At 42.6% G+C, this 26,622-nt stretch overlaps 2 protein-coding genes across 4 annotated transcripts; both read right to left on the minus strand.

Annotated features, from left to right (window-relative positions):
• Positions 1-888: 888 nt before the first annotated feature.
• On the minus strand, positions 889-18,148 carry LOC128306501 (calpain-A-like). Of its 3 annotated transcripts, XM_053044050.1 has the most exons (8): positions 11,705-11,788; positions 10,011-10,081; positions 9,779-9,937; positions 6,233-7,762; positions 5,999-6,140; positions 3,919-4,152; positions 1,181-1,507; positions 889-1,111 (listed from the first exon to the last, which is right to left on the minus strand). In XM_053044050.1, the coding sequence occupies exons 2-8, from the start codon at positions 10,023-10,025 to the stop codon at positions 1,026-1,028; spliced, it is 2,493 nt and encodes an 830-aa protein (XP_052900010.1). In that variant the 5' UTR covers positions 10,026-10,081; positions 11,705-11,788; the 3' UTR covers positions 889-1,025. The 3 variants fall into 3 exon arrangements, with proteins under 3 accessions (XP_052900010.1, XP_052899996.1, XP_052900002.1); XM_053044036.1 differs by lacking the exons at positions 9,779-9,937; positions 10,011-10,081; positions 11,705-11,788 and adding an exon at positions 17,202-18,148; XM_053044042.1 differs by lacking the exons at positions 3,919-4,152; positions 9,779-9,937; positions 10,011-10,081; positions 11,705-11,788 and adding an exon at positions 17,202-18,147.
• Positions 18,149-18,984: 836 nt separating this feature from the next.
• LOC128300344 (calpain-A-like) lies at positions 18,985-20,634 on the minus strand. Its single transcript, XM_053036371.1, has one exon. It carries the CDS (start codon positions 20,632-20,634, stop codon positions 18,985-18,987), a length of 1,650 nt encoding a protein of 549 aa, XP_052892331.1.
• Between the last annotated feature and the right edge of the window lie 5,988 nt (positions 20,635-26,622).

Genomic DNA, 26,622 nt, shown 5'->3' on the forward strand with positions numbered 1-26,622 from the left:
AATTTGCTTCGTTTAAACGATGTGACACGTGGGGAAGCGGACTGTGTGCCAGTATTTTTTTTTCTTTACTCTTTTGTGTTTGTTTAATTTTTTTAGGTTCGCATCTTTTTGGGATTAATGTTTTCTGTCGAAACGTAGCTAGCTGGTAAACAATTTCGCCCGCGAGCTCATTACATATTTGTTTGATGGTGAGTCTGTTTGCTTTCGATTGAACGTCATAACATACAATACCGTCTGACAATTTTCGTGTAAATAAAAGCAATTTAATCCTTGCCCTTTCTGTCATCTGACATCGGTAGTGTGCGCGTCAAGCTATGGAGACGCCTAGTACTTTGCTTGTCACCATGATTTTAAACAGCTGTGTACCGTTACGATTTAAAGTAATTCATAAATACAACTTTATTTTAACAAAGTTTATAATAAAAAAAAGGAAAACACTTCAACGGCGCATAACATGCATACCAAAGCCGCCTAGGGCGGGGATTTAAAGTTTAAAATTTGTTCACTGTCGCCCACATATACTTAGCGTACAAGTATGAAAACGATGATGGCGCGTTGGTGCTAACGATAATACAACAACGACGACACGGTAAGCGATTGAATGTGTGCGTGCGCGTTTCGAATTGTGATGTGTTAGACACGTGATGTTGTAGATTTTTTTTAGAAAAAGTTCTAAATTTTAAAGAGGAATTTTCGTGTGCTTTTTTTTAATTTACAACACAAACACACACGAGAGTAGGAAACGTTTATAGAGTAAGTAAGTTTTTGTCTCGTTAGTTTTTGAAACTAACCTTTTGCTTTTGAACAGTAACATTTTGTGCCAATAAGAAAAAAACAGAAGTTTGAGCGTAAAATAAGAAAATAACTTAAGCGCAACGCAACGCTGCTCTGAATCAAATAAAGTTACAACGATTTCGAGAACGGTGGAAAACGTTTTCGAGAGTATACAGTAAAATGCAACACAGGAGTGATGAATGGTGCTCTCCCACATTAAAAAAAAAACAAAAATAATCGCTCATTTCATCTTAAGAGTAAAGCGTCTTTTCCACCCACTCGTCCATGCTGAACGTGGCCTGGTTCAAACCTTCGGTATCGCGCTCGCGGAAGATTTCTGTGTGTGTAAGAAGGAATGGTTTCGCAATTTTATGTGTGTTTTGGAGAAAAAGGAAACGTTACTTACCGATCATTGTTTTAATCTTGACCGCGCACATGATAAAATCGTCGAACGGTATCGTACCGCTGCGCGAACCGTACCGATGTACCAGCGCGTTCAGGATGCGATTGTTCAGATGGTAGCCGGCGGAGTTGAGGGCCTCGCGCAGCTGGAACGCGCTCAGCCGACCGGAACCCTCGGTATCGTACAGCTTGAACACGGCCTTCCATTTGGCGATGTCGGTCAGCAGTTGCTGGAACTCCTCGAAGCCTAGCTTGCCGGTGTGATCCACATCCAGCATCGCTACCATCGCACGGCACACGTCCTTCGAGAAACCCTCCGAGGAGATGTTGTCTGTGTGGTTGTGTGTAGAAAAAAAAGAGAGCAAAACCAAAACACTGATTAGTACTGTTTACTCGCGAGCACAAACCCATGACAGCTACAGAGTATGGTTGGAAAACTAAACGATTGGTCACGGTGGGTGGATGGTAGCAAAGTATACGGGACACGTACGTTGGACGGCGGTTGCTAGGTTACGCTACACAGTGTGCCGGAACCTGTAGAATGGCTAGAAGAATGGCATTAATCAACCATAAAGCTTACTCGGGTGGATCTTCTTCTAAGGATGGTGAACAGTACAAGCTAACTTAAACAATAAAATTATTACATAACTACTTTGGAATATAATGTTGGGAAAATCGCATTTTTCCTTTCCTATAAAACATCAACAAGCATGCCCAGAATCACATTCACTTAAAGATGCTTGCGCTTATTGATCTAGCATGAGTTCTCCAATGTATCATTGCGACAAAACTTTCGTTTTGTTTAGCTTCAATTTTAACTTAGCAGTAAGCATCTTTCACAACGTATAAAGTAACCAAATAAGAATGCACCATCGCACCTAGTTTACCTGCCAAAAGCGTAACGCGTTCTGTTCAGCAATGGTTCTCAGCGTACCAAAGCCCACGACGCTGAAACGTTGAATGGAAATTCCGAACACCGTCACATAGCATTATAAATGGGTGGGAAAGGTAAACAGAGTGATTTGATTGGATGCACTGAACTGATTTAATGACCGTAAAATAAAGTTGTTATGGGTCGTGAAACGTAAAAGAATATGGCTGACGTAGTTTTACCTTTAATTAAATAGTTAAGAATAGATATTTCATTGTTTACATCAAAAACCTTTTTAAAACATTGATCTTTAATAGAGTCGCAAGACCCTCGAAACAGTTATGGACCTTCGGTTAAACATTGTTTAAACATTTTTAATACTATTGTTTAGTACTCGCAACGCTGCTAGTTGACAGATGAAGTATAAACCTCATTTTCCAGCTAAACTGACATTTAAGACACCGTTTTTTGACAGATACATGGCTTCTAGTAGTTCTAGTGCAGTTAAGTATTGTACGTTCAACATGTATTTAACTGTTTTGCTGCTTTTACGTTAAAAGAAGTTTATCCCACTTGGAAAAGAATTGTCAATATTAAATGTCAAAGAAATATTAGCTGTCAAAATATCCTATTTCAACGTAAAAAAATCACATGTTGATAAGAAAATCTTGTAGCCAACAATGAAAATATTAAGATAAATAAAATCCAGAATAAGAGATATTACTAATATAACCTGGTTTTGTAACTTTCCACGACTTGAGCTACTTGTAATGCATGTTTTTGATGAGTTTAAGCCTTACATAGATATTATTCTCTTTAAAAAAATGAATAAATTGAAATTACCCATTTTACATGTACAGTTAAGTAAAGTATTTAGCCTCATAAATTAAAGATGCTAGTATGAAATTATTCGTTATAAGACTCCTGTTTTTCCTTCTGTACTATTTCTAATATTTAGTTACATTATTCTCATTTTTCTAGTATTTCATTAGAGCGTTTTGTTCACACTTTCGTCTTTGCTTGATAAAGGTGTACTCATCATTGCCTTCCAAATTCACCGGACCACCCCAGCCCACGCAAAATAAAATTATCTCAAGAGAATAAAGTAAAGCAAGATATCACTCCCACATGAATCTTAACGTTTTTCCAACTGGGCTGCGGCTGCGTGCCGTAGTTGTGCTATAATTAAATCAAACTATACAATAAATACTTCCGCCTACACACCTGGGGCAGTGTTTCGCGTTACATTTTCCCAAAACTAAAACCAAAACATTCAAAGGCAAACACAAAGCAGACACACCTTTCCCGGTACATGAAGCAAAAACAGATATTGTAGTGCAAAAACCACACCGACGAAAGCCTCGAGTCGATCGTGAACACAGGAGCATACACACAACAAAAAGCAAAATTGTTAGCTAGAAACGGTTGGAAAAGAGGCAACCAAAATGTGAAATCATAACCGAAGCTATACTTTGGTGCAATCGCTGTGTGCCAATTTGACACAGCATTTCGCGAAATGCGCACACAAGCATTTGCAAGCGGCCGAAATAATGATAACCGTTAACCTCTTGTCTATTAACGTTTAGCTTTGGGAGGAACTTAAAGTAGAAATTTTGATAGTACACTGCAGGCAATAAAAAATTACATTCGCTATGCGCGAAAACAATTTGCTGATAATACGGCACGGGGTAGCTTCAGTTTAGATTTTTAAATTTATATAATAATGCCCTACATCCCGCCTATTCAAACAGCACATCTTCCTTTATCATACTTAAAATAAAAACACAGCCACACACTTCTTAAAGATGGTCCACAGTGCCCATTAGAAGAAGAAGAAAAAACAAAGGTATACAAAAGGCATTTACTCTCACCATGCAGCGGCTGGTTTGGTACGATTTGACTTTCCAGATTGGCCGGTCCGGAAGGGTGTGTGCCGCCGCCGCCATCGCCCGATCCTTGGATGCCCTTGCAGCACATGTTCAGCAGCATGCTCAGCAAATCCTCGATACCACCAGGACCACCAGCCCCATTACCGACCTCGGCGTTCTGTTGCGATGCGTACGCCTGATGGTTCAGTCCGTTCAGCGAGGACGTTTTCGGCAGATCTAAAGTGGTGCCACACCGGTGGAAAAGCAGCAGAAGGTTCGCAGTACGCGTCGTCGATATTATGGCGCCGTGAGGTTGGTATTATATTTCGCAGGTATTTATCGTTACAGTGTGCCAATGGTTTACGATTTGTGCCATTTGAAACCACGCACAGGCCCGTTGATACCGATGATCGTAGGGTAGCCGGTGAGGGAGTTTTAGGTTTTTGTTTTTGCGGGTGCAACACATCACATCACGAGTAACAGATAATCGATTGGTGAGGTAGTTGAATGTGGATGGTGTTAATGGTGCCGGATATTAAATCAAACGGTCAGTTAGTTTAGGGCAATATAAAATGGAGGGGAAAAAACGGTATGAGAACGTGATTATGATACGAGTTCGAATGCAGTACGAAAGAAAGAGAAAAGAACACAAACTACATGAGAAACCGTTGATAACAGATCTCATAAACGATGGTTGATTGTAAAAGGTCGTGGTTTTAGAGCGGCCATTGACACTTAACTCCACACACTTACAAATACAATCCAGGGAAGGAGAGTAAGGTTATCGATAATACAGCACAGTACACAAAGATTAAAAATAATACCAGAGGCTTTGCAATACATAAATAAATCAAATACCAACACAAGAAAGCAGCACTTTCAGTTCACTCATACAGATCTCGACCATTTCGCGACAATACTGGATAGAACACAAAATGCCACGGAATACTACATATTGTTTCTATTAATTAGTTTCAATTTGGACAAAGATTTGTAGTTTTCTCTTCAGGACAAGGTTTCATTATTAAAATAATGTGAGAAATGTATGACGAGACGGAATCAAATCGTACCAATTACGCCAAAGATTAAAAAAAGGGAACACCACAACGATCAGCCGATCAATCTTGTCTTAAATATTTTACATTATAGTAAATATTAGTGCTAGGATCCTCTTTCTATTTATGATGTGGTGGATATAAGCATAAAGTATCATTTTGTTTGAATTACTTGAAAACATTCTATCACACGGAGGAAATATTTTTTTCCTGAAATTCAAATTTTCATAAGCTATTATTGGCCGTATTTATCTTTTACTAATCTTAAACAAATGGTACAAATACAAATAACAATATTTGCACAAATAGTACAAATTAGCAGGATCAACGATTTGAGCTGCTTCAAAAGCAATATTAATCTCATGATTTTTTTTTCGCTTAACGGCTAGTGAAAAGAAATAACCAATTGAAGTTATTACTCTGTAACATTAGAACTACCGGAATAGTCTTCTTTTTGTTAAACAATTTACACACCGTAGTTGATGAACAATTTCTACTCTATCGACTCTGTCAGTCTTCAAGCAACCATAAATATCGAAATCAAAACGCCAATAGTTGGTAGTTCTAGTGCTAAACAATAAAACGATGTATTAATGAACGAATTTTAGTCGCACATTACTCGGTTGATTATAAGGAAACGAAATAATGCTAATCTAACAGCGGAGAATAATTATTTACAGCTGTTTAACAGTAATAAGACACTTGTTCCAAAACTATGTTATGTCTACAAACACTATAGAGTATTAAAATTGATCAAAAAACTAATGATGAGTAAGGAGTTGATTATAAGGAACACGATTACACGCTTTCGTAGTGTGATTGTTAAATTCTCTGTTAACGAACTGTTGTTCAAACCAAAATATAGATAATTTCCATGCAAGAAACATATTGTAATGTAATGCCCTTTTTAAAATTGACCTTCAAAGATGACGGGGTGCACAAAACATACTACCGAGAAGACAAGGATAACGGCAGGGCAGATGAACCCAATCGACCCAATATATTCAATCAGCAGCAAGGACACTTACCATCACGGAAGGAATGATCGAGGATGCGCTTTAGCTCGACCCAATCAACCTCACCGTCCGCACCGGCAACATCCAGAAACAGACGTTCCATGGCTTGCCGTTGCGGAGACGGTTGAACGTAACCGGGTACATCGGGCGCAATCTACAAAGGAAGCGGAAAATGAATTTGATTAGTCACTTTCAACGCATCGTTTGAATTGTCACAATTCACAATTTATTGGTAATCTTGCTTACCCGATCATCGATGTCACCAACGCCGACGTTTTCATCGTTTTCCATCATACCGTTGGCAGTTTCGGAGAACACACGGATAATGAATTCACCTTCCTCGTTCGGTTCGAACGTGGACGGTACGATCACGTACGTACCGGGTGGCAGCTTAAACCGACAGCTAACCTCACGCAGATTGATAAACGCGGGCGAACGTGCCGCCGAAGCGTTATACTTGAAGAAGTTCAACTTCAGCGGCTTCTGCGCTAGATCGCGATCGCTCACACGGTACACAGCGAACCCGATCGTTAAGCATTCCACACCCATGTTTCGCCGGGAACGACGGTTCTTTTGCAACAGCGCTATAATCACCGTACAGTTGCCTTCCTCGTCATCCTCGTCCGGGTCCTCCAGCCGGATTATGTACTGAGGATTGTGCCAGAATGTATCGAGATAGTTGCGGCAACCACCCGCTGTACTGCCGATGGCCCACTCGCCCTCAAACATGGACATCTCCCAGCGGATTTTACCCCGCGTGAACTCATCGTCGGCCAACGAGTCCGGGCTCAAGTTACAAATTTCCATCCGATCGAAATAGCGCGTAAAATCTCGATAAGACATCCAGAACTCTCCGTCGTGGTCGAAGTTCAGCCCAAGCTCCTGCTTCTGTTCGTCCGGGATGTAGCGCCACTCGGCCGACTTATCACTCCACGGTCCGTTCCATTCGGCCTCATTGCCCCACGGGTTTCGCAGCCGGATCAGGGGAATCTTGCCCGAGCGTCCCGGTGTTTCAATATCCACCAGCTGAATCTTCGTGATGGAATACGCGTGACCACGTATCAAACCTTCCGGTGTTTCCGCTTCCAGCACATGCGGATCCGCCTCAATGCTGCATCCAAACATCGAGTTGCGCCTAAAGCCCTTCTCAATGATCTGGTACAGGTTTGGTGGCGTTTGATCCTTCAGGTCGTACATTTCCGCGACACCGCCCGTAAAGTCCTCCATTGCCTCACACGTGGTACCGCCGCGCAGCGATTCGTACGAACCGTGCAGTTTGGCGTACGCCTTCTCGAGCAGTGCGCTCCAGAACTCGTTGTGTTCGGACGACCGCATGTAGATCAACTGTCCCCGGTACGTTGGCAGACGATCGTCAATCACCACATCGACCCACTTGCCGTACTGCCAGAAGCGGAAATGAAACACGCCCGCATACTCGTCCTCGAAGCTGTTATCTTCCGGCACCACGCGCAGGAACATCTTTTGGTCCTGGGTCAGATTGGCACAGGCGGCCAGCAGCCAGCAATCGCCGAGTTCACCCTGCTGCACATCGAACCGTGAAAAGCCTTCGACGAAAAACTCTGGCCCGTCGCAAATTTCGTGCGGACGCAACCACTCGTAGTGTCGGTCTGGACGCTGGGAGTACATTAGCGAGGAGGACGTTGCCGGGAACTCGGGGTCTTCAAACAGCGTACCATTCTCGAGGCACTGTTGGCGAATTTGGTAGAAATCCTGCACATCGGCACTTGGTCGTTGTCCTTTGCTGCGCTCTCCAAGCTACACGATTCATGAAACGAAAAGCGAGAGATTGAAGACATTAGTCATTGTATAATATCATTTTGTTTTTGTGTGTAGTGTATCACATCGAATCGACTTAATCAGGCACATTTCTAACCCGAAACACATGATTCCTTTGGAATTTGTTTATTTCAGGTGTTGGCGGTAGTCGACGACAATGAACGGGACAGTGTCGAAGGCTTGTTCGACGCTTTGGATAACTGCGATTATGATGATGGTGATGATGGTGACGGTGTGCTCGGCACCGATGTCTTTCAGAATGATGCATGTTCACGACTTCATACATGGGACTGTATCCGCCAAGTTGGACTAAGGCAACACAAACTTAGTTGTCCCCTTTTGGACATTTAAATCTAACATATCCCGCTGCTAATACATTAATATCCTGCGATGCCGTAAAAGCATTGAGCTGTTCGGCTTCTCAGGGAGTTCCTTCCAAGGAAGTCCTTCCTTCCTTCAATATCTCTATGCTATCCCTTTTTGCATTTAACAGACTTTACCTCCGCTGAAACATCCTTAAACTTGTTCCGTCTTCGACGGCCATGACGTCCGAAGCGTGGTAACACTTCCGTTACATTGAGAATACGCCCTTCCACGACACTCTGCAGGGTGCTACCCTTTTCCCGTCCACTCTTACTCATTCCTGCATCGGCAAGAACCGTATCCTTTACCGGTGCTGCACACTCCTGCCGGCTAACAACACCAATCCGACACGTTTTATCACCCAGAAAGGACATTTTGAATGGTTTTAACATACGATTTTCCGTTAGCTAAATGCACTTGTTCTGGCTGCACTATGCTCCCTAGTTGTTAGACGTTTCGCAATGCAAGCTGCAACATAACTGGCCAACCCGGTAGGAAAGTTACCCCAATCACCAGTCACATTTTCCGACAGCTTCGAAATGAGGTCGCGTGGTGGCAGTTGTTGTCTTCGTAACACTGGTGTTCGAAGTGCAGATAGTTTAATCGAGGTGTGCACAACAATCGATAAGGACGAATAGAGCTCATTTTTTCCATTTTCTTTTCAACTAGTTCCTAGTGGTAAGTTCCTGTTACGTTCCCAACAAACGCGCCGCGGGGCAATCAGAAGTACAATCATGTTTCTCACACCAAAGAAAACTTTGGCAATTAAAATCTAAACTGCAGATTGATGGAAAAGAAAAGTTTCTTGCAGGGGTAGGTACGCTGAACGGTCCATTGGTGTTGAAATAAATGGTAATTGGTAAAATTAATAAATATGCTACTGCTACAACAACCAATTCCTCTACCTTTCGATGTTAAATATTACCTTAGTTAACAGATAAAACAAGGAATTAAATTCAATTAAGCAATCATCGATAGTTCACCAGCGCGTAGGTGATTAAATTATACAACAAAGCATCAAGCAAGTGCAGCTTGTTTGTTTGCATACTAACTTGCCACAGGAGGGGGGCTTTGAATTGATAAAACATCACGGAAAGCGTTTGGTAGCACAACAACCGGCAGCGAATAGTTTTCTTCGACCTTCGGTCAAGGCAAATCATGGTGGAAAATGGCACCCCTGCACCCCTATGCTACCTTTCCATCGGTTTAGCTATTGAACTACCGCTTTCCCAAGGCCACCACGATTGTTTGTGAATATTTGTTGCTACATGTACCGTGAGCTGTGAGGCAATGAGCGATAGTTACGGTTAGTTTGCATTGGAATGCATCACCAAGACCAGCGTGCGATGTTGATACATTCGGTTCGAGACACCGCAAAAGGGGACGACTGGCGGTATTCCGGATGAACGCTAATTCGATACTAATGTGCCGCTGTGTGAACCACCCGCAGCATGGTTGACCGGTTCGTTTAGCGTTGTCATTGCACTACCACTAGTAGATTCTTCAACGTGAGGCCGGTTTCGATGCCGTTTACTCGCGAGAAGCGAACATCGCTGTATCGTGACATTGAACGATCGTCGTGGTGAGATGATCACTTTGCCCGTGGGATGATGATGCGTCGCAGATACTTACCACCTTCATGTTCTTAATGCTTGGCAGGAAGCGCTTGGTGTCTGATTCCTTCTTCACGAACATCTCGTTGATGACGCTGCCGATGTACTCGGTGGCGGCACTCGAGATAGCTTGACCGGCCGCATCGAACAGCTGCTTGCCGGCCCCGCTCAGGAGGCCCTAGGGAATTGAATCAAACGTGTTAGAAGAGTGGTCGGTGTTGAAAAACCATACATCGTGCTGGTCGCTGTACCTTTAGCTCGTCCATATTGTAGATTAACGGCCGCTGACGATTATTCGGTTCGATTCAATGAGTGCTTCCAACTGCAAACAATGCACATGATCGTTAGTAGCGTTCGAAGGATTGGACTGCTAAGGTAGCGCAAACATCTTGTGCGTGAGTTTATGATTAAACACCAACAAATCGGGTACGGTTATTGGATCACAAACATCAGCACTGCATTATGTGCATTATGTCCATTTTCGCTGTTTGTTTAACAAAAAGTACACAAGCTACCTTGCGGACTCTTCAATACCTCCCCTGGCCCTTTATCGTAAATGATTGGGGTATGATTGGTCGCGTGCGGGACCACGCGATACTTTGCTCAAGTGGCAGATAAGAAAACGATGCTCAAGTGTCGTGGGAATCGGACACGATCAAAGGAGTTATCATATCTTAACATTCGAAAAAATATAATTGATTGGTAATTGACGGGATTTGATCGATTGAAGCAATAGCTACTGATTTCAGTGTTAATAACCCATTTACGCCACATATCAGATCGGTTTCTCCATCTAATCTGGCCGCTCCTTTCATGACTAATCCATACGCCCGCTGGTAATTATAACCCGTGACTCGTCGTGGTGCGTTGATCCACCGTGGAACGTGTGACACAGCGTTTGCTAAGCGGCATGCTGTGTACGTGTGAGTGGTGAACTCAAGGTGCTGTCGCCGTCTTTTCCAGCCCGTTACATATTTCCCCACTGCTACGCCGGCACTCAACACTCATCGATCCGTCCGCTGTCTGCGTAACTGCCCTGCCCAAAAGTCGGGAAAATGGTTTTAACCTTCACCGCTCCCCTCTACTGGAATGGATCAAGAGGGGAACAGTAAACCTAGGTCGAGGGTTGACACATTTCCGTTTCCGAAACAGCCAAAATTCGTTCACTGTTAGGGCGGTGTACGGGAGCAGATCGTTTCTGTGTTTCTCGCGTGGCAGTGAAATTGCTTTTAGTCAGAACACACACACGCATTCGAAAGAGTACGAAGCAAACACCCAGCAGCAACAAGCTAGCTGCCGAGGGTTTGCCTTTGCTGGGGGAAGATGACTATAAATAAATTCCACTTTTGAGACAATTTTACACGCACATGAGAGTAAGAGCCAGTGTAAGTGGAAGTGTTTTGTGGACGATTTTCGCACGAGTTCTGCCTAGAAAAACATTCAAACTGTGCTCATATTCTTGCTGCTTGCAGTGTTTTCTTCAAATGTACGCACTAGACCAGACTTTTAATGACAGTGATTTGTTTACATGTAGAGCTTTCACCGACCCACTCTACGCAACAACACACGCGGAATGCAATGTGTGCAATTCAAACCCCGCATATGTTTGCTGCGCATAGAACCGTCTCAGCAGATAGCACGCTTTTGTGAAGGTTCCACAAAGTTATGACACCATTCTTAATCGTTTTGGATTTACTCCAACAACATTCCATCGCTGGTGAGGGAACCGATGACATCATCTTCTACATTCGGGATGGGAACTGTACTCTAGCTGGCTGGGGCTGAAAAAACCCATAACGGGTGTGTAGAACGTCATCACATGAGCTGGAAACCAGATTCACGCACTCCGTACGGTTTGTTTTAACAATTCACCAATCTTAATCGATAATCACGCACAAAACATCGCATTCGAATCACATTTTTCGTTTAAACTAGTTTTACCTACACTTTAACGCAATGAAGACACACTTTTAACTAACTACTTGCACGGAAAGCACGGGCACGACCAGGCTAAACAACAACAGCAGCGGACCTGACCAGAACCAGCGGTGAGAAAAAAAACACAAAACCTCGCTACCCAATAAACAAATCCGAACTCTACGCATGTCAAACTTGCGTCAAATAAGACGCTTATTTGACAGCTGTTGGCCGTGAAAAAGGAAATGCTAATTTGACGTGGCGTACATTCCTTCATGTCCAATGCTCATTTATGGATATGTCGGCCATGACACACGGTCCCATAATTCCATCATTTGAGGCGGATCAGACCATGTTAGACTATCCTATTTGGCTGTGTCGTGTTAATTATTGAAAATTGTATTTTGTGTAAAAATAATATGAATTGAAATAAATATGAGATTGAAACTGCAATGTAAAAACTTTAATTATCTTCCAGTATTCATTATCTATAAACGAGTTTATTCTGTTTATTCAATTGCCTTTGGGAAGGTTTTGCAGGTTGGGCATGTATATCATGTGTTTTGTTTGCTGGGAAATGGAAGTTGACAGCACCGTTGACACAATCCACGGTACCCAATGTTAAGCTGTGCGATAACGAAATTTTTCGAATCGTACGCGAGACTGTTTTAAATTACAGTTGAGTACAATTGTGCGAATAATTGTAAGTAGTTGCAATAACATTGGTTAATTCTGATTTAGACCAGCGTTCACACCACAGACCTGATGAAAAAGCAAAGACTGGCAATCTGGCAAAGTAGCAAATTGTAAATGGCTATTGACTATTACTGAGATTGCACCATAAAAGTTATTGGTGGGCAGTTTTGATGGCCTAATACATTGATTATGCGATAATGAACTACGTAAAATGAATATTTCGTAATTTTGCCTAGAAAACAATAGGGTAAAGACGTTTTTAATTAAGATACGGTAACTGAGGTACCATAGTTATCTTATCTTAGCATAGCGCCACGCACAGTGCATCGATCCAGATCCCACATATACTGAGTTCGATTTTAATCTTGACCGATAAGATTCCTGGTAACTGAACGCGTATCAATCATAAAACCAATTGAGGAAAATAACCTTTGAGCACCTCTTACTTCTCATCACCAGTCACTAAACCATCGAGCATCGAATTAACTTATTTTCAGCTAAGCCATTTTGATTTATCAAGTTGATAATAACTATTCATTTGTGTACAGCATAATTAGTTACTATTTTTTATCAAACAGACTGATACCAGAAACACTGATAACTAGTTCTTCCTCATTGTATCTTATCATTTAAAAGTAGATAAAATTCCCAAAGGTCTTGAAAGAGATAAGACGCGAATACGGTACTATATAAACTAATAACTAATAGGTAGGAAACAAAATATGTACAAATATATTGTCACTATTGCCTTCGTGTGAAGCCTTCTGGAGAACGCATGCGCTAGGTATGTTTGTACAACGTACGCAACACAACGCATGATATGGTAGGTTCTGGTGAGTGTCGTTGAGTACCCGGCAATTGCTTTAATTGTAAATGCCACGTTTATGATACAGAAATTTACTTTTATTTATCAAAGAACACTCTACAAATCGAGTAGCATTTGATCAAAACACTACTGAAATGTTTTGAAAAACCAACAACCAAACAGGAATGTCATGTATGGCATTTGCGAGATATGAGTCGTTGTCAATGAGCGACAATTAGAAACGGACTCTAGGAGGCCGTGCTTTTCACTTTGGTATTACGCGTATCGAAGTAACCTTCAGTTTTGTTAGTTGCATGAAATAAAGTAGTTGGCATAAGAGTAATATACAACATTTTGGTGTCAGAAGTGGGATAAAAGTACAGTGAAAAGGATTTCCTCGAAAAGTACAGTGAAAAGGAAGTGAGAATCATAATGGACCAGCTAGATCAAGCATCCATGGCACAGTTTTCCATAATGATCGCGGAAGCTGTAAAGTCCGCCCTGGGCACCGCCAACGGACCGGCAAATCGAGACAACGCTGCTCATACGCCGAAATTGCCAACATTCTCACACCCACCGTTTATTGCAGCTGATGGATCCACAGTAGAAGACTACTTCAACCGATTTGAATGGGGTCTTAAACTCAGCAACATTCCCGTCAGCAAATATGCCGACTACGCTCGTGTACATATGGGAACCGAACTGAACAACGCTTTCAAGTTTCTCGTTACTCCAAGACAACCGGAAGAAATTTCATATTCAGAGCTGCGGACGACGCTTCAAAACCACTACGATAGTAAGAAAAACAAATTTGTCGAAAGTGTAAAGTTCCGGAATATTCTACAGCAAAAGGGCGAAACAATATCGCAATTCGTTCTTCGACTCAAACAAGGCGCAGCCTACTGTGAGTATGACGATTTTCTCGACAGAATGTTGATTGAACAAATGCTACACGGAATGGAAGCACGCGATATTTGTGACGAAGTCATCGCTAAAAATCCGGATAGGTTCCAAGAAGCTTTGGATATTGCTCTAACGCTTGAAACAACGCGCAACACGGTTCGGGATATCTCCACAGCAACAACGATAACACCAAGCGAAGGTACAAATAAGCTAGGTTACGAAAAACCTCACACAAAAAGGCAACAACCGTTCCGTCAAGCAGGATATCCTAAGCCCAAGCCACTAGCTACGCATTCCAAATATACATCTGAAAAGCAATTCCCCAGATCAAAAACAGTAAGTAATAACAACTCAGCAATTACGTCCTGCAATGGTTGTGGTGGGCCACACCAAAGAAGTTCTTGTCGTTTCCGCAACGCTATATGTCGGACGTGCAACAAAAAGGGTCACCTTTCGCAGGTCTGCCGTTCAGGAATCTCACCGCGCGAACATAATAAGATCGATCAAATCCCTGCTTATAATATCGATTCAGTACAGGTACTTATGCAATATGATCCAACCCTTCCTCTAATTTTAGCTACTGATGCCAGCAAATCAGGTTTGGGTGCAGTGCTTTCACACCGTTTAAGTAACGGAACTGAACGACCAATCGCCTACGCCAGCCACAGCATGTCACCAACCGAACAACGATATCCTATTATCGACAAGGAAGCGCTCGCAATCGTTTGGGCAGTTAAAAGATTCTTCCATTACTTATACGCACGCAAATTCACCCTGATAACCGATCATAAACCTTTGACACAGATCTTTCATCCAGAAAAATCATTGCCGATTCTATGCATCAGTCGTATGGCAAACTACGCAGATTATCTGTCACACTTCAATTTTACAATAGAGTATAGACCAACTTCCCAAAACACGAATGCCGATTACTGTTCCCGTATCCCGTGCACGCCCACGAAATCTGATGTGAATAGCCTTTCTCTGCACAAGGGAGGAAACCATCATGATGAATTTGAAGATTTCATGCTACATCAGATCCAGCAGCTGCCAATACGAGCGGAACATATCGCGATGGAGACACGCAAAGACCCTCACCTCGGGAGAATAATTCAGGACCTCGAATTAGGACTAAACCTTGAACACGCAGGTTATAAAGCTCCGGAAGATAAGTATACCATGGTAGCAAATTGTCTTTTGTTCGAGCACCGGGTGGTTATCCCAACCACTCTTCGTCCAGCAATCTTGAATGATCTACATACTGCGCACATCGGGATGGTCAAAATGAAAGCATTGGCACGTTCTTATGTCTACTGGCCAGGCATAGATATGGACATCGAACGAACAGTCAAATCATGCAGCGAATGCGCACGACAAGCAACACTACCGCCGAAGTTCAGCAGCCACCACTGGGAATATCCGAAAACTCCATGGGAAAGAGTTCACATTGACTATGCTGGACCTGTATCAGGAAAAATGTTACTAATCGTCGTTGACGCTTACAGCAAGTGGGTTGAGGTAAAAACAACGCACTCAACAACAACCGCTGCAACTATCAATCTATTAGATGAATTGTTTGCTGCATATGGAGCGCCAATAACAGTTGTGTCAGATAACGGTACCCAATTCACCTCCACAGAATTCAAGATGTTTCTGCAACAAAGTGGTGTGAAATTCCATAAGCTATCTGCTCCATATCATCCGGCAACCAATGGACAGGCAGAACGCTACGTCCAAACTGTCAAAAGAGCATTAAAAGCGATGAGAACTACAAGCAGTAACTTACAGATAAATATCAATAGCTTTTTGCAACAGTATCGCAAAGTACCGCATACGGAAACAGGAGAATCGCCTGCGAAGATGTTCTTAGGTCGAAACATCAGAACTCGAATCGATCTAGTGCGACCACGAGATCCACACTCTAGACTCACTGAGAAACAGCAGACCCGATTCGAACCAACATATCGTTCTTTCCGTCCCGGTCAGCAAGTCTACTGTTTGTCTGGTAACGTTAGGATGGACAAGTGGATACCTGCAACGGTACATTCTCGCCTTGGTGATCTACACTACGACGTCCTCTTTCAAGGAAGACATCTAAAACGTCATATTGATCAAATGAGATCTTTCCAGGGCAACAATCAATCAACAAGTGTAACAAGCGAACCTGAGATCACCAGAGCAAATCCACGTAGACATTATTACAACACACAATCACAACACAATCACAACGCACAATCACAACGCAGTGAAGAAGTATCTTCAGATGGGACTGAATCATGGTCATCCGATTCTCAATATGCGACGCCTGTTAGCAGTCCAGAACGAAATGCATCCCCTGTATTACGTCGCAGTGATCGCATACGCCGCCCACCAATTAGATACTCCCCGTAGAGCCTCTCTAAGAAGGGAGGAAATGTCATGTATGGCATTTGCGAGATATGAGTCGTTGTCAATGAGCGACAATTAGAAACGGACTCTAGGAGGCCGTGCTTTTCACTTTGGTATTACGCGTATCGAAGTAACCTTCAGTTTTGTTAGTTGCATGAAATAAAGTAGTTGGCATAAGAGTAATATACAACAAGGAATAAAACATTTGCACAAGAAATTATCACATGGGTGACGGTTTTAAAACACCCACGGCAGAAGATTGATGCTGTATTTACGAGACAATGGCCCGTGCGAAGTGAGCAAAAATGATATTTTGAAAATTTCATTTCCAATGCCTGCCCTAGAGAAATTTACTGCCTATCCGGTGCTTGTCCGTTACTGCCACTACAGCCGTTACTGTTTCACCGGCTAAAAATAGTATCACTCTTTGGACGTACTTTCCATCACGGAGTCGCTGTTTATTGCACTGTCTGGACTGCTTGATTTAAATCCATTATTCGGTAGAATATTAATTCCCCTTGAACTAAATGTGAAATTTCCAAGACGACAAAGACGCGAGATCTGGCTACAAGAAACGATCACACGATCACGTCTGACATTGAAATGCTGAAGGTGAATATTCTGCAGATGGTTGTGCGTTCATGGAAGTTGACAATACGTGAATTATGCCTGCTGAAGTAGAGTCGATTCGTGTGTGATTTAATGTGCACTTATTGCAGTATGGTGTACTTACCGGTGAAAACATTCCCTCTGCGATCGGGATGCTGATGGCCTGGAACGGAATTTCTTCACACGACGCAACAGGTTCATTGCCCCGCAACAGTGCATCCGGAACCGGGGGCGGTAAACCGGGCATGGTATAGTCCATTGGTGAACCGAACGACGCAAAACCCATTGTCGGGTAGGGAAGATGTGCACTGGACGGTGGATATCCGGCACCACTGTCGGGCAGTGCGGGCATCATATTCGGATTAAACCCGTACGAGAGCGACTGTCCGGAGATGGATGGATTGAGGCTGGAGTAACCGGAAGAGCCGGGCGTCGGAACGGTCGGCCACTGTGAGGCGGGAGGAGATTGGGCAAACGCGGCCGGATTAATCCATCCCAGACCGTTGGCATTCCAGTTCTTTGGGTAGTGGTAGTTCTGATTGTAATATGCCATCGTGACAGCAGGAAGCACAAGGACGCTATGCAAAGGGGCAGGTTACCTTTTACGGCAAGAAAGTTATGTCGAGACGCGACCGGACCGGGTAACCTTCGACACGCGTTCACTAAAAACCGTACAACAAACACGCGTAGATACGCGACGAACACGCGAAACACCGTACGGAACGGCGTGCAAAAACAAAAATGAAACAAAACACGCACTAACACTCGCGCACTCTCACGCGTACAAACACTTACGAACGTTTCTATCCCCAACTATCGCGTGTACTTTGGCAAGCAGATGTTGGCACTGCGTCGCATAAACCTTTGGCACGGAGTTATTTTTACGCTAATCGTTCTAATTTATTGTGGACACAGAAGGCAGATCGATAACAGCATACGGGAAGAGTATTCACATCGAAGCAATAGTTTAATTCCACTCCAAATTCACCATTTATCGGAACTGCCAATAGACAGACTGTTTGTTTTGTTTTGCCCGCGTGACTCACGCGTCAAACTGAACTGCTGCTGCTGCTGCTGCTGTTGGTGTTGTTGTTGGCAAATACTCGCGATCGCGCACCGGAACGTGAACCAAACTCAACGCAACGAACCCGCTGAGTGAACTGGCGAACGAAATTGACAGTGCTGTGGTTTTAGAGGACACACCGCCGGCGTGAGTGCTATAAGGGCGGTGAGATACTACTCCCGCGTATGCCTAGTGAGTAATTTGCATACGGACGCGCAAAAAAAACCCCTACCTCTCGACGAAAATGGCAATGGTTACTTTTGCGCCCACATCACCGGGGAAATGCTACAAACACGTGTTTAACTCAGCCGATAGGAGGGTTTTTTTCCTGTATGTAAATTTTTATGTTGTCAACCTGTTCGGTTAAGGCTTGTCTACCCACGCCCACACAACACGGAACAGTGATCTTCGAAATAGCGGATCAGAAACACTGTAGTACGAGGAATTCCCAAACGTCACAAAACCAAACTTGTTCTTTCCCAATTGCTCATCCTCATGACCGTGGACAGGGTTCCAAATTTCCTGCGTCCGTGAACCGGTTTTTACCCTTCGACGCGCGACATTTCAAATACCGCGGGATGAAATATGTTGGCAAAACTACTTCGAACAGTGTACACCGCATTTCTTTCTTTCTTTCTTTTCCATCGCTCTTGAGATGCTAAACAGATGTAAACAGTGTAAAAATACCTTTATTTTAGTGTAAAATTCGACGCGTGGGAGAGATCTGTTCGGGTGTTACATTTCTCGTCGTACGAAAAGTAATTTCTTTTGCCCTTCATGCTGCTTGATGTCATGCTTGACCGAGTTGATGTCATTTTTGTGTGATTTAACTCGTGATTTACAATTAATTAGCTAATCTTATCACATCACCCGCACAGTAACACACCTTTTCGAGGCGTCCTTCGGCAAACATGCGGAGCAAGAACTTCGCCTCCTGGTACGGTTTCCAGGTGTGCGGAACTATCACGTACCTTCCGGGCGGTAGTGTGTATCGGATCACAATTTCACGCGCGGTTTGGAAGTCCGCTTCCGCTTCTACTGGGACCACATTGTCGAAGAACGAGCTCGATAGGGACCGATGATTGATAGCTACATGGTCTGGTATGGGATAAACAAGTACGCGCATCGACAAGAAGTTGGTCCCTCTGGCACGATGGTGCTTCTGCATTAATCCTATCGTGAAACTTAAGTTGCGTGCACCGTTTGGACCTTCGGCCCCACAATTTCCACCGAGTTTGAGCAGATATTGAGGATTCCTCCAGAAGCTCTTCATGTCCGATCCACCCGCTGTACTGTCCCGCTTCCATTCTCCCTCCTGGACCATCATTTCCCAAGGGTATTGTGTTTTCAACTCCTCACTCATATCACCCGGACACTGATAGCACACACTGATATCATCAAAATATTTCACAAAGTCTTCAAAATTCATCCAAAACTCGCCATCCTCCCGCACGATATTCAATTCCGCCATCTTCTCATCGTTCACCATTATCCACTCGAGGGAGTTATCGCCCCAGGCACCGCTCCACTCTCCCCGACCCCAGGGATTGCGGACACAAATTAACCTTACGTCACTGGTCATTTCATCGCCAAAGTCTAGCATGTGGCGCTTCGCGTCCAGCCGCGTCACCTTCGTCACCGAGTACTCGTGCGACGGTACCAAGCTGACCGATGCCAACCGGCCGTCCTCGTCGCTGTTAATGCCGGCTGTTAGCAACGCGTTGCGGGCAAGACTTCGTTCCACCCGATCGAACAGATCGACCGGTTCGGTGCCATTCAATGGGTAGTGTTCGGTAATGCCACCGGTAAGATCGACCATACCTTCACGACCAGTTCCACCGTCCAGTGCTTCGTACGAACCATGCAGCTTTGCGTACGCTTTCTCCAACAGTGCACCCCAGAATTCGTTCTCCACGGAGGAGCTTATGAACAGCAGCTCGTTGTGCTCGTTCACCGGAAGCCGATCGTCCACTATAACCTCAACCCACTCGCCATACTTCCAGAAGTAAAAGTGAAACAACCCGGCATAGCTGGGATCCTCAAACTGTCCATTGTCTGTTGGTACTACTCGCTTGAAAAGTTCCGCATGGGAGGTGAGCGTGGCACAGGACGATATGAACCAGCAGTTACCCACAATGCCTTGTCGCACATCGAACCGGGTATAACCTTCCGTGACAAATTTGGGCTCGTCGACAATTTCTCCCGGTCGCTTCCATTCGATGTGACGCTCACCAGTTTGTGGTGGATTCGACTGGTAAATGGAGAAACTGTTGACCGGAAAATCGGGATCCTCGAAGAGTTTTCCTTTCGCCAAGGTGAGGGCACGAATTGTTTGGAAGTCGTACCCGCCTGGTTGTTTCTGGAATAGTAATAAACTGGCACACACCTTCTCAAACGGGGAGATCCATGTGTTCCATTGCTTGTCACTAGGATCGTTACTTGACCGATCGTCCTCTTCAATCTCCGGCTCCATCCACCAGCTAATGAACTGCATTGCGCCAGCTGGAATTCCTCGCGCTGCTTGGAAACGACTGAACCAACATCGGCCAACACCGATGACTTTTTATCCATAGCCTCATTTTAACATACAGCGTGCCTTCATTCTACAGGCAGTGGCTTTCTGTACAGTCTAGGTCAGTTATTCTTTCGCCCTCTACCTCTCACTTCCTGCGTTAGACGAACGGGGAATACCGTCCAACTAAAACTTGTTTCGAGCGAGGCAAGGTGCTACATTATCCATGAGATGTCAACGTCAGGGAAGACGGTGGTATCGGAGATCGTGGCGTTTTTTTAAGCAAGTTTAATTAGAACGGCAGAACGCACCACACTGGGTTAAACCAAGAACAAAACAAACTTTGATGATAATTTCGCTTAGAATTTTGTGAGTCATAGGAAAGGCATGTGGTCGTGGAATATCAGCAGCACTTCCAAACATTAATATTTTTCGTATTATTTGAGCAAACTAAAATTTAAAAAGATTTGAAAAGTTCTGTAAATGAAATAGATGAAAAGGTTGATTTATTTTGCAAGTAGAACAATCTTCTAACTAAGAAAATTCAAGAAATCATTGCTTATAAAAACCGCCATAAAGGTATAACAATTAATATAGTTGAAAAATGAATAAAAAAATTAGACTTAACATATCACAAGATGTGGCATATGCTAGAGAAAGAGAACCTTCAAAGAAAGACACCAAAATAAATTAAACAGTAAACTAATATTTATGCAAATATTTACAACTCACCAGAATGTGCTGTCTACATGAAAAGAATGTTGGAAAGAAAGTAGGAAATATAAAAATAATATTTATAGTTTATGGCAGCGATGTCAAACACACTTTGGGTCGCGTGCTGGTATACTCAGTATACTTCGAAATAATGAACAATTCATCGGATTTTCAATGCTGAACGTTCAAGGTGTTTGTAAATATTTAAAACCTATTCAATATTGTCGGTCAACGTCGCAAGATTATAAATTACTGTTATTTCAATTACTTCTTATCGACTCCACTATGGATTACTCCGAATACTTAAAATTCACGATGTTTTTTCAATGATGCAGGTTCAAGGATTTTGTCCAATGAGTGCTGTGATACATTCGCGGTCAATGACGTTTGATGAATAAATACTGATAATTCGATTATTTCCCAGTACTGTAATTGAGTTCGGGTTATCATCGCGTGGAATTGCGGATTCATAAATCTATCACTAATAAAAGGTGTCGTATCAGGAGCCCCACAGTTGTTATTTAATAACTTGCTTGTTGTTAAATCACCATTGCGATACGCAAGTCGAGTACATTTTTTACTCGAGAAATTGCAACGTGCAAAAAACTGTGCAACAAACGGTTTAAAAATATTTGTTCTTCGCGGCGACCCAACGCGCGTCCCAGGCGAAGTATGGTGACTAGATTACACCTATATAAACGACGGGTATGGAGATACCACTCGTTGCCGATTGGTGGGCCTCATCACATGCCAAATTTTCCTTTTTTCTTGATAACGAAATATGGACGTATTGGCCGGCTCATTAACCTGATTAGGCCACACCTGAAATTCTCCTGTGTGGATACCCGAAGGAAAAGTCTGGTATGGAGTAAAGTTGAACCCATATACAAACCGTTAGCGGAAAGTTGTGCACGAATAAATGAAACATTCTTTAAATTATTGCAATGAAAAAAATCAACTACCAAATACACAAAGTAGCTTTACATTCATTGTTTGTTTGTCATTATTTGTTTATTAGTCTGTTTATGATAAGATTCCTTACAACATTCTTTCCCGTTTTTGGTGAGCGTGTCCTTTCATGGATGGGATCTCGGCATAATGTATATACGACTGTTATCTGGTGTTTTTGTTTGTGTGTGTGTATGTGCGTGTGGTTGTTTGTTTATATTGTTGTCTGCTCTTGTTGTATGTTTTATTACTTTGTTTTATCTTTCACAATTCCTTTTGTTGTCCAGTGTTAGCAGTGTGTTTTGATGAGTGTATTCGATTTTTCTCTATTATTTCGAGCATTTCCTTGATTTTGTTTGTTTCTTTCGTTTTTTAACTGATTTTTTACGACTGTTTTCCTATATAATCCATCCCGATTTTCCCACCGTGTTCAACACAGACACTCAGTCAATTCTCCCTATCAGTAGCGGTATTTATGCGTGTGTGTGTGTGTGTTTTTTCCAGTATGTGTGTTTCGTATGGTTCTTGTCTTTTGGTTTGTTTTGTTTGTTTGTTTTTTTTTGTTTTGTTTTTTCATTTTTACTTTTCTTTTTTTACATAAATATCAATAAATAAATAACATTTAATATTTTTTACCGCCTCACACTTAGTGTTTTACCTTTCACTTTTTCCCCGTTTTCCTTTTTATTTCTCTCCTTTTTTCCTTTATTTACCACCGCAACATGCATGAATTCGGTTAGGGTTTTCTGTTGCTGTTTGGTTTTTAGTTACATACGGTTTATTTTAGACGGTATTTGGTTTTTCTTTTATTCACTACAACACGTTTAGCCCTTTAGTCCAACCGGGGTAGTAAATCCTTTCGGCACGTCATGGACAGCCGGAACGCATGACGATGGTGAAGGGGGTTTGGGAGGGTTTTTTCCCCTACCCCTTCCTCCCCTTTCCAGATCAAAGGGGCATCCCTTCTGTTCCCGTTTGTCCACCTCGTCTCCGTTGCTTTCATGTTGTTTTGTTGTTGATGTTTGTGTGTTTCTTTTACAATGTTTCACTAAATCATTATATGTACACATAAGTCATTAAAGCATGTTTCAACCTTCACCTTGGATCCGTTGCTGTCGTGTTTTTTTGTTGTTGTTGCCCTTCTTCTACACTTACATTTGTTGTTGGGGTTTAATTTATGTATATATTTGTGTTTGTTGTTTTTTGTTTTACTTTAAACATTTCTATTGTTTCATCTTGCACCTATTCCGACCATAACTGGGGGAGTTTGTTGCTTTTGCTTACACGAACGGTTAGTGTCATACGTTTCTTATACTTAAATCGGTTTCATGTTTTTATTTCTTCTTTTTGCACGTTATCTTTCTCACCTGTTTTATCTACTCAATTCTCAATGGCGCCCGTTGGCTCTATCGTTAGGATACCTTGTTAGTGTTCTCTGTTTTGGTTATATGTTGCTTTGTATTTAAATCCTATTTCAAGTAGTGTTGTTTGTCTGGGACAAGTTTGTTCCATCGTTTCCTACCCACAACATCTGCTTGTGTGTATGTTTAATTTATTTTTTCCCCACTGTCTATCATCTCCAGAGATACATCAAATGTTCTCCCATCGTCTGGCCCGTATTGGTTTTTGTTTCTAATGTATAAAAATAAATATAAGTTTGCTTTTGTTGTTGTTGTATATATATATTTTTCACTTTCCTCATTGTTTTTTTTTCTCATTCCAAAACACTTTTAATGGCATTGTTTTTTTTCGTGTGTGGCTCATTCGCAACAAATCACGCACCACCGCACCATCAGTTCACCGCTTACGGAGCAAAATGATCAAAACGTCACACTCTGTCACGCCATACCGTTTTCGGCCGTCTGTTTAGCTTCCAGAAGGAACTCGAGCAGAGTGAAAACTCCACTAGAGCGTTACTAACCACATCGGTAACACTGTTCTTTGTCGAATTTCCCCACTTCTGTTTCCGTGTGAGTGTGCTGTGGTGCTAATTTTGTCACCCTTTTTTGTGCCTAATTTATTTGTTTGTTTTTTTTTCTGTTGTCTACTACCACAAAAGGAATTTAGAAATTAACAACAGAGAGAGAAAAGAAAATACATCGCGTTCGGGTAGCATCTAATATTTCTGCCCCAAAACGAAACCAACGGAATCGATCGCGATTCAAACGATGTGTGTGTTTGTGTATGTGTGTATGTGTTTAGATATCATTCGATTATAGATGTATGTATAAGGGTGGTTCCATAGCCACCCCCGTTCACCACATGTATAGTATTATTCGCCTAATTTCTCCTACTGCTTGAAATACGAAAAAAGCGGTCCAATTCTAAAGCATTTTCACAACGGCTGTTCACACCCTTACCAGGTCCGGGATGCTTCCTTCCGTGAGGGGTTCGTTACGGTTTACATCCTCTTCGAAAAGGATCAAGGGAGCAGGGGGTAGAAATGGGAGAAGGGACGCTGGAGGTGAAAGTGTGGGGAACACAGTACAAAGTATTTAACACTCATTTACATCCATATTTTGGGGCGGGAGGGTGGAGAGGGGGGGGGGGGAGGGGGGAAGGGAGTCTGGTTGCGTCAGAATCTGGATAGTGCCATTAATAGTATCTTTTTATTTTATATTCCATTTTGTTCATTTCCTCACGCACTCACCGTTTCCGACTTCCTCTTGAGCCACTTAATAACACTTAACACTCACATACATACTTACACGCTTACTCCGTAAGCGCTTTTCTTCTACTAAGTAATGCCGGTATAATCGTTATACCTCCATTTTGACACTAGTGTTACTTTGTATACATTAAAAAAAACATGTCTCATTCACACCGAACGAGCCTCACTCTTCGATCGCCATTTGCATGCTGCTCCAATGGCGGTGCGTGTATGGTTTGTAAGTGTATGTGTGTGTTTTTATTTGTTAATTTTACTTTTATTTATTTAACTGTCCCGGGACGCCACGCGTCCTGCCTGTCGGGGATACCTGCTGTGCAACAGCAGGCACCCGCATCCGGGCGTTCGACTTTACAAACTGATTATCCTGTACAATTCTATCAAAATTAATTCTGCAATGCTTCATATTGTTGTGTACAAAGTTCACATTTAGTTTAGATTGGTTTTTGTTGTTTTCTTGTTTAACTCTCGCCCTCTCTTTTTCCTACGTCCACGTTTGGTTTGGCTCTTATATGTTCAAGTTTAGTGTTTCCTTTGAGCTCGATCGTTCGTTGCTACGCGTCTACTACTCCAGTGAGCTTGCATGTTTCTAGTTTTGGCATCAGAGAATTCATCCTGCTAGCGAAAACGCTCCGGAATCCGGGCTTTTGCTAGCGCATATTGTAATGCTTAACGCGCAATGGGACTTTTGCTTACTACTAAAAACGTCGACAGTACTTCAACAACTCCTCTTCTGCTGTCAATACACCGATACACATTCACTGATGGAAAGATAGGAAAAGGAGAGTCGTACGACGGTCATTTTATCCTTAAAACCATGGACACACATTCATTCGCTTGAAGCTACTTGCTAGATCTGCTTCTGATCAGCTCGTGATCGAGATGAGCGTGTAGAATGTCGATCAAACAGGGAGTCCTGTCGTATCGGTGTTGCGTGAAATTAGTACAAAGACAATCGTTTGCTCCTTTTCGGTTGTGTGGATCCCAACATCAATCATTTTTTCGACTTGTTTTTTGCACCTCGACCCATACATTCTCACTAACCAGTTTCATAATGAGTTTACCAACAACGTGAACACCTTAAACCCGGCTGGCCACATGCTTTTTGCCAAGCAAAACGCTACGGTACCGCTACTTAATGTTTAATCATTTTAAATATAATCAACAATACTATGCGGGCGCTATACAGCTCTGCACGTAAAACAAACGAATGCACGAATTCCAACCGCACCAAATGCAACGCTTAATTCTTTTACATTCGACATGAACGCACAGTTGTGGAACTGTTGAAACAAACAGATTTAACAATCTTAACATGAGCTAATGCTTTTTCTTCAGTGGAAAAAGAAAACCGCACAAAAAAAAAGGAGTGTGTTACTTGTTGTTCGCTAATTCCATCACAACCCTCGCGTCTGCTGAAACGCAACAGCTTACTGTTTGCCTTTGTAAAGGAGACGTATCTTTTGAGCAACTCGTTTTTCTTTATTTTGTCCGAGTGTGTGTGCATTGTTCTTTTTTAATAACCTATTTTTGTTTTTTTTTTAATGTACACTATCATAATTAAAGGAAAAATTGGAGATCTTTTAGAGAAAATAAAAGGAAAGTATTCTAATGCAGGTTATCCATTTGGGAAAGCCAAT

The sequence above is a fragment of the Anopheles moucheti genome, chromosome 2 (assembly GCF_943734755.1).
Source record: "Anopheles moucheti chromosome 2, idAnoMoucSN_F20_07, whole genome shotgun sequence".
Taxonomy (NCBI): domain Eukaryota; kingdom Metazoa; phylum Arthropoda; class Insecta; order Diptera; family Culicidae; genus Anopheles; species Anopheles moucheti.

Coding starts and splice junctions, on each gene's coding strand:
- LOC128300344 (XM_053036371.1), bottom strand. CDS start 20,634: ATGCAGTTCATTAGCTGGTGGATGGAGCCGGAGATTGAAGAGGACGAT.
- LOC128306501 (XM_053044036.1), bottom strand. CDS start 17,630: ATGGCATATTACAATCAGAACTACCACTACCCAAAGAACTGGAATGCC. Junction 6,141..6,232: donor TTGGTGACATCGATGATCGG/GTAAGCAAGATT, acceptor CTTCCTTTGTAG/ATTGCGCCCGATGTACCCGG. Junction 1,112..1,180: donor CAAGATTAAAACAATGATCG/GTAAGTAACGTT, acceptor TTACACACACAG/AAATCTTCCGCGAGCGCGAT.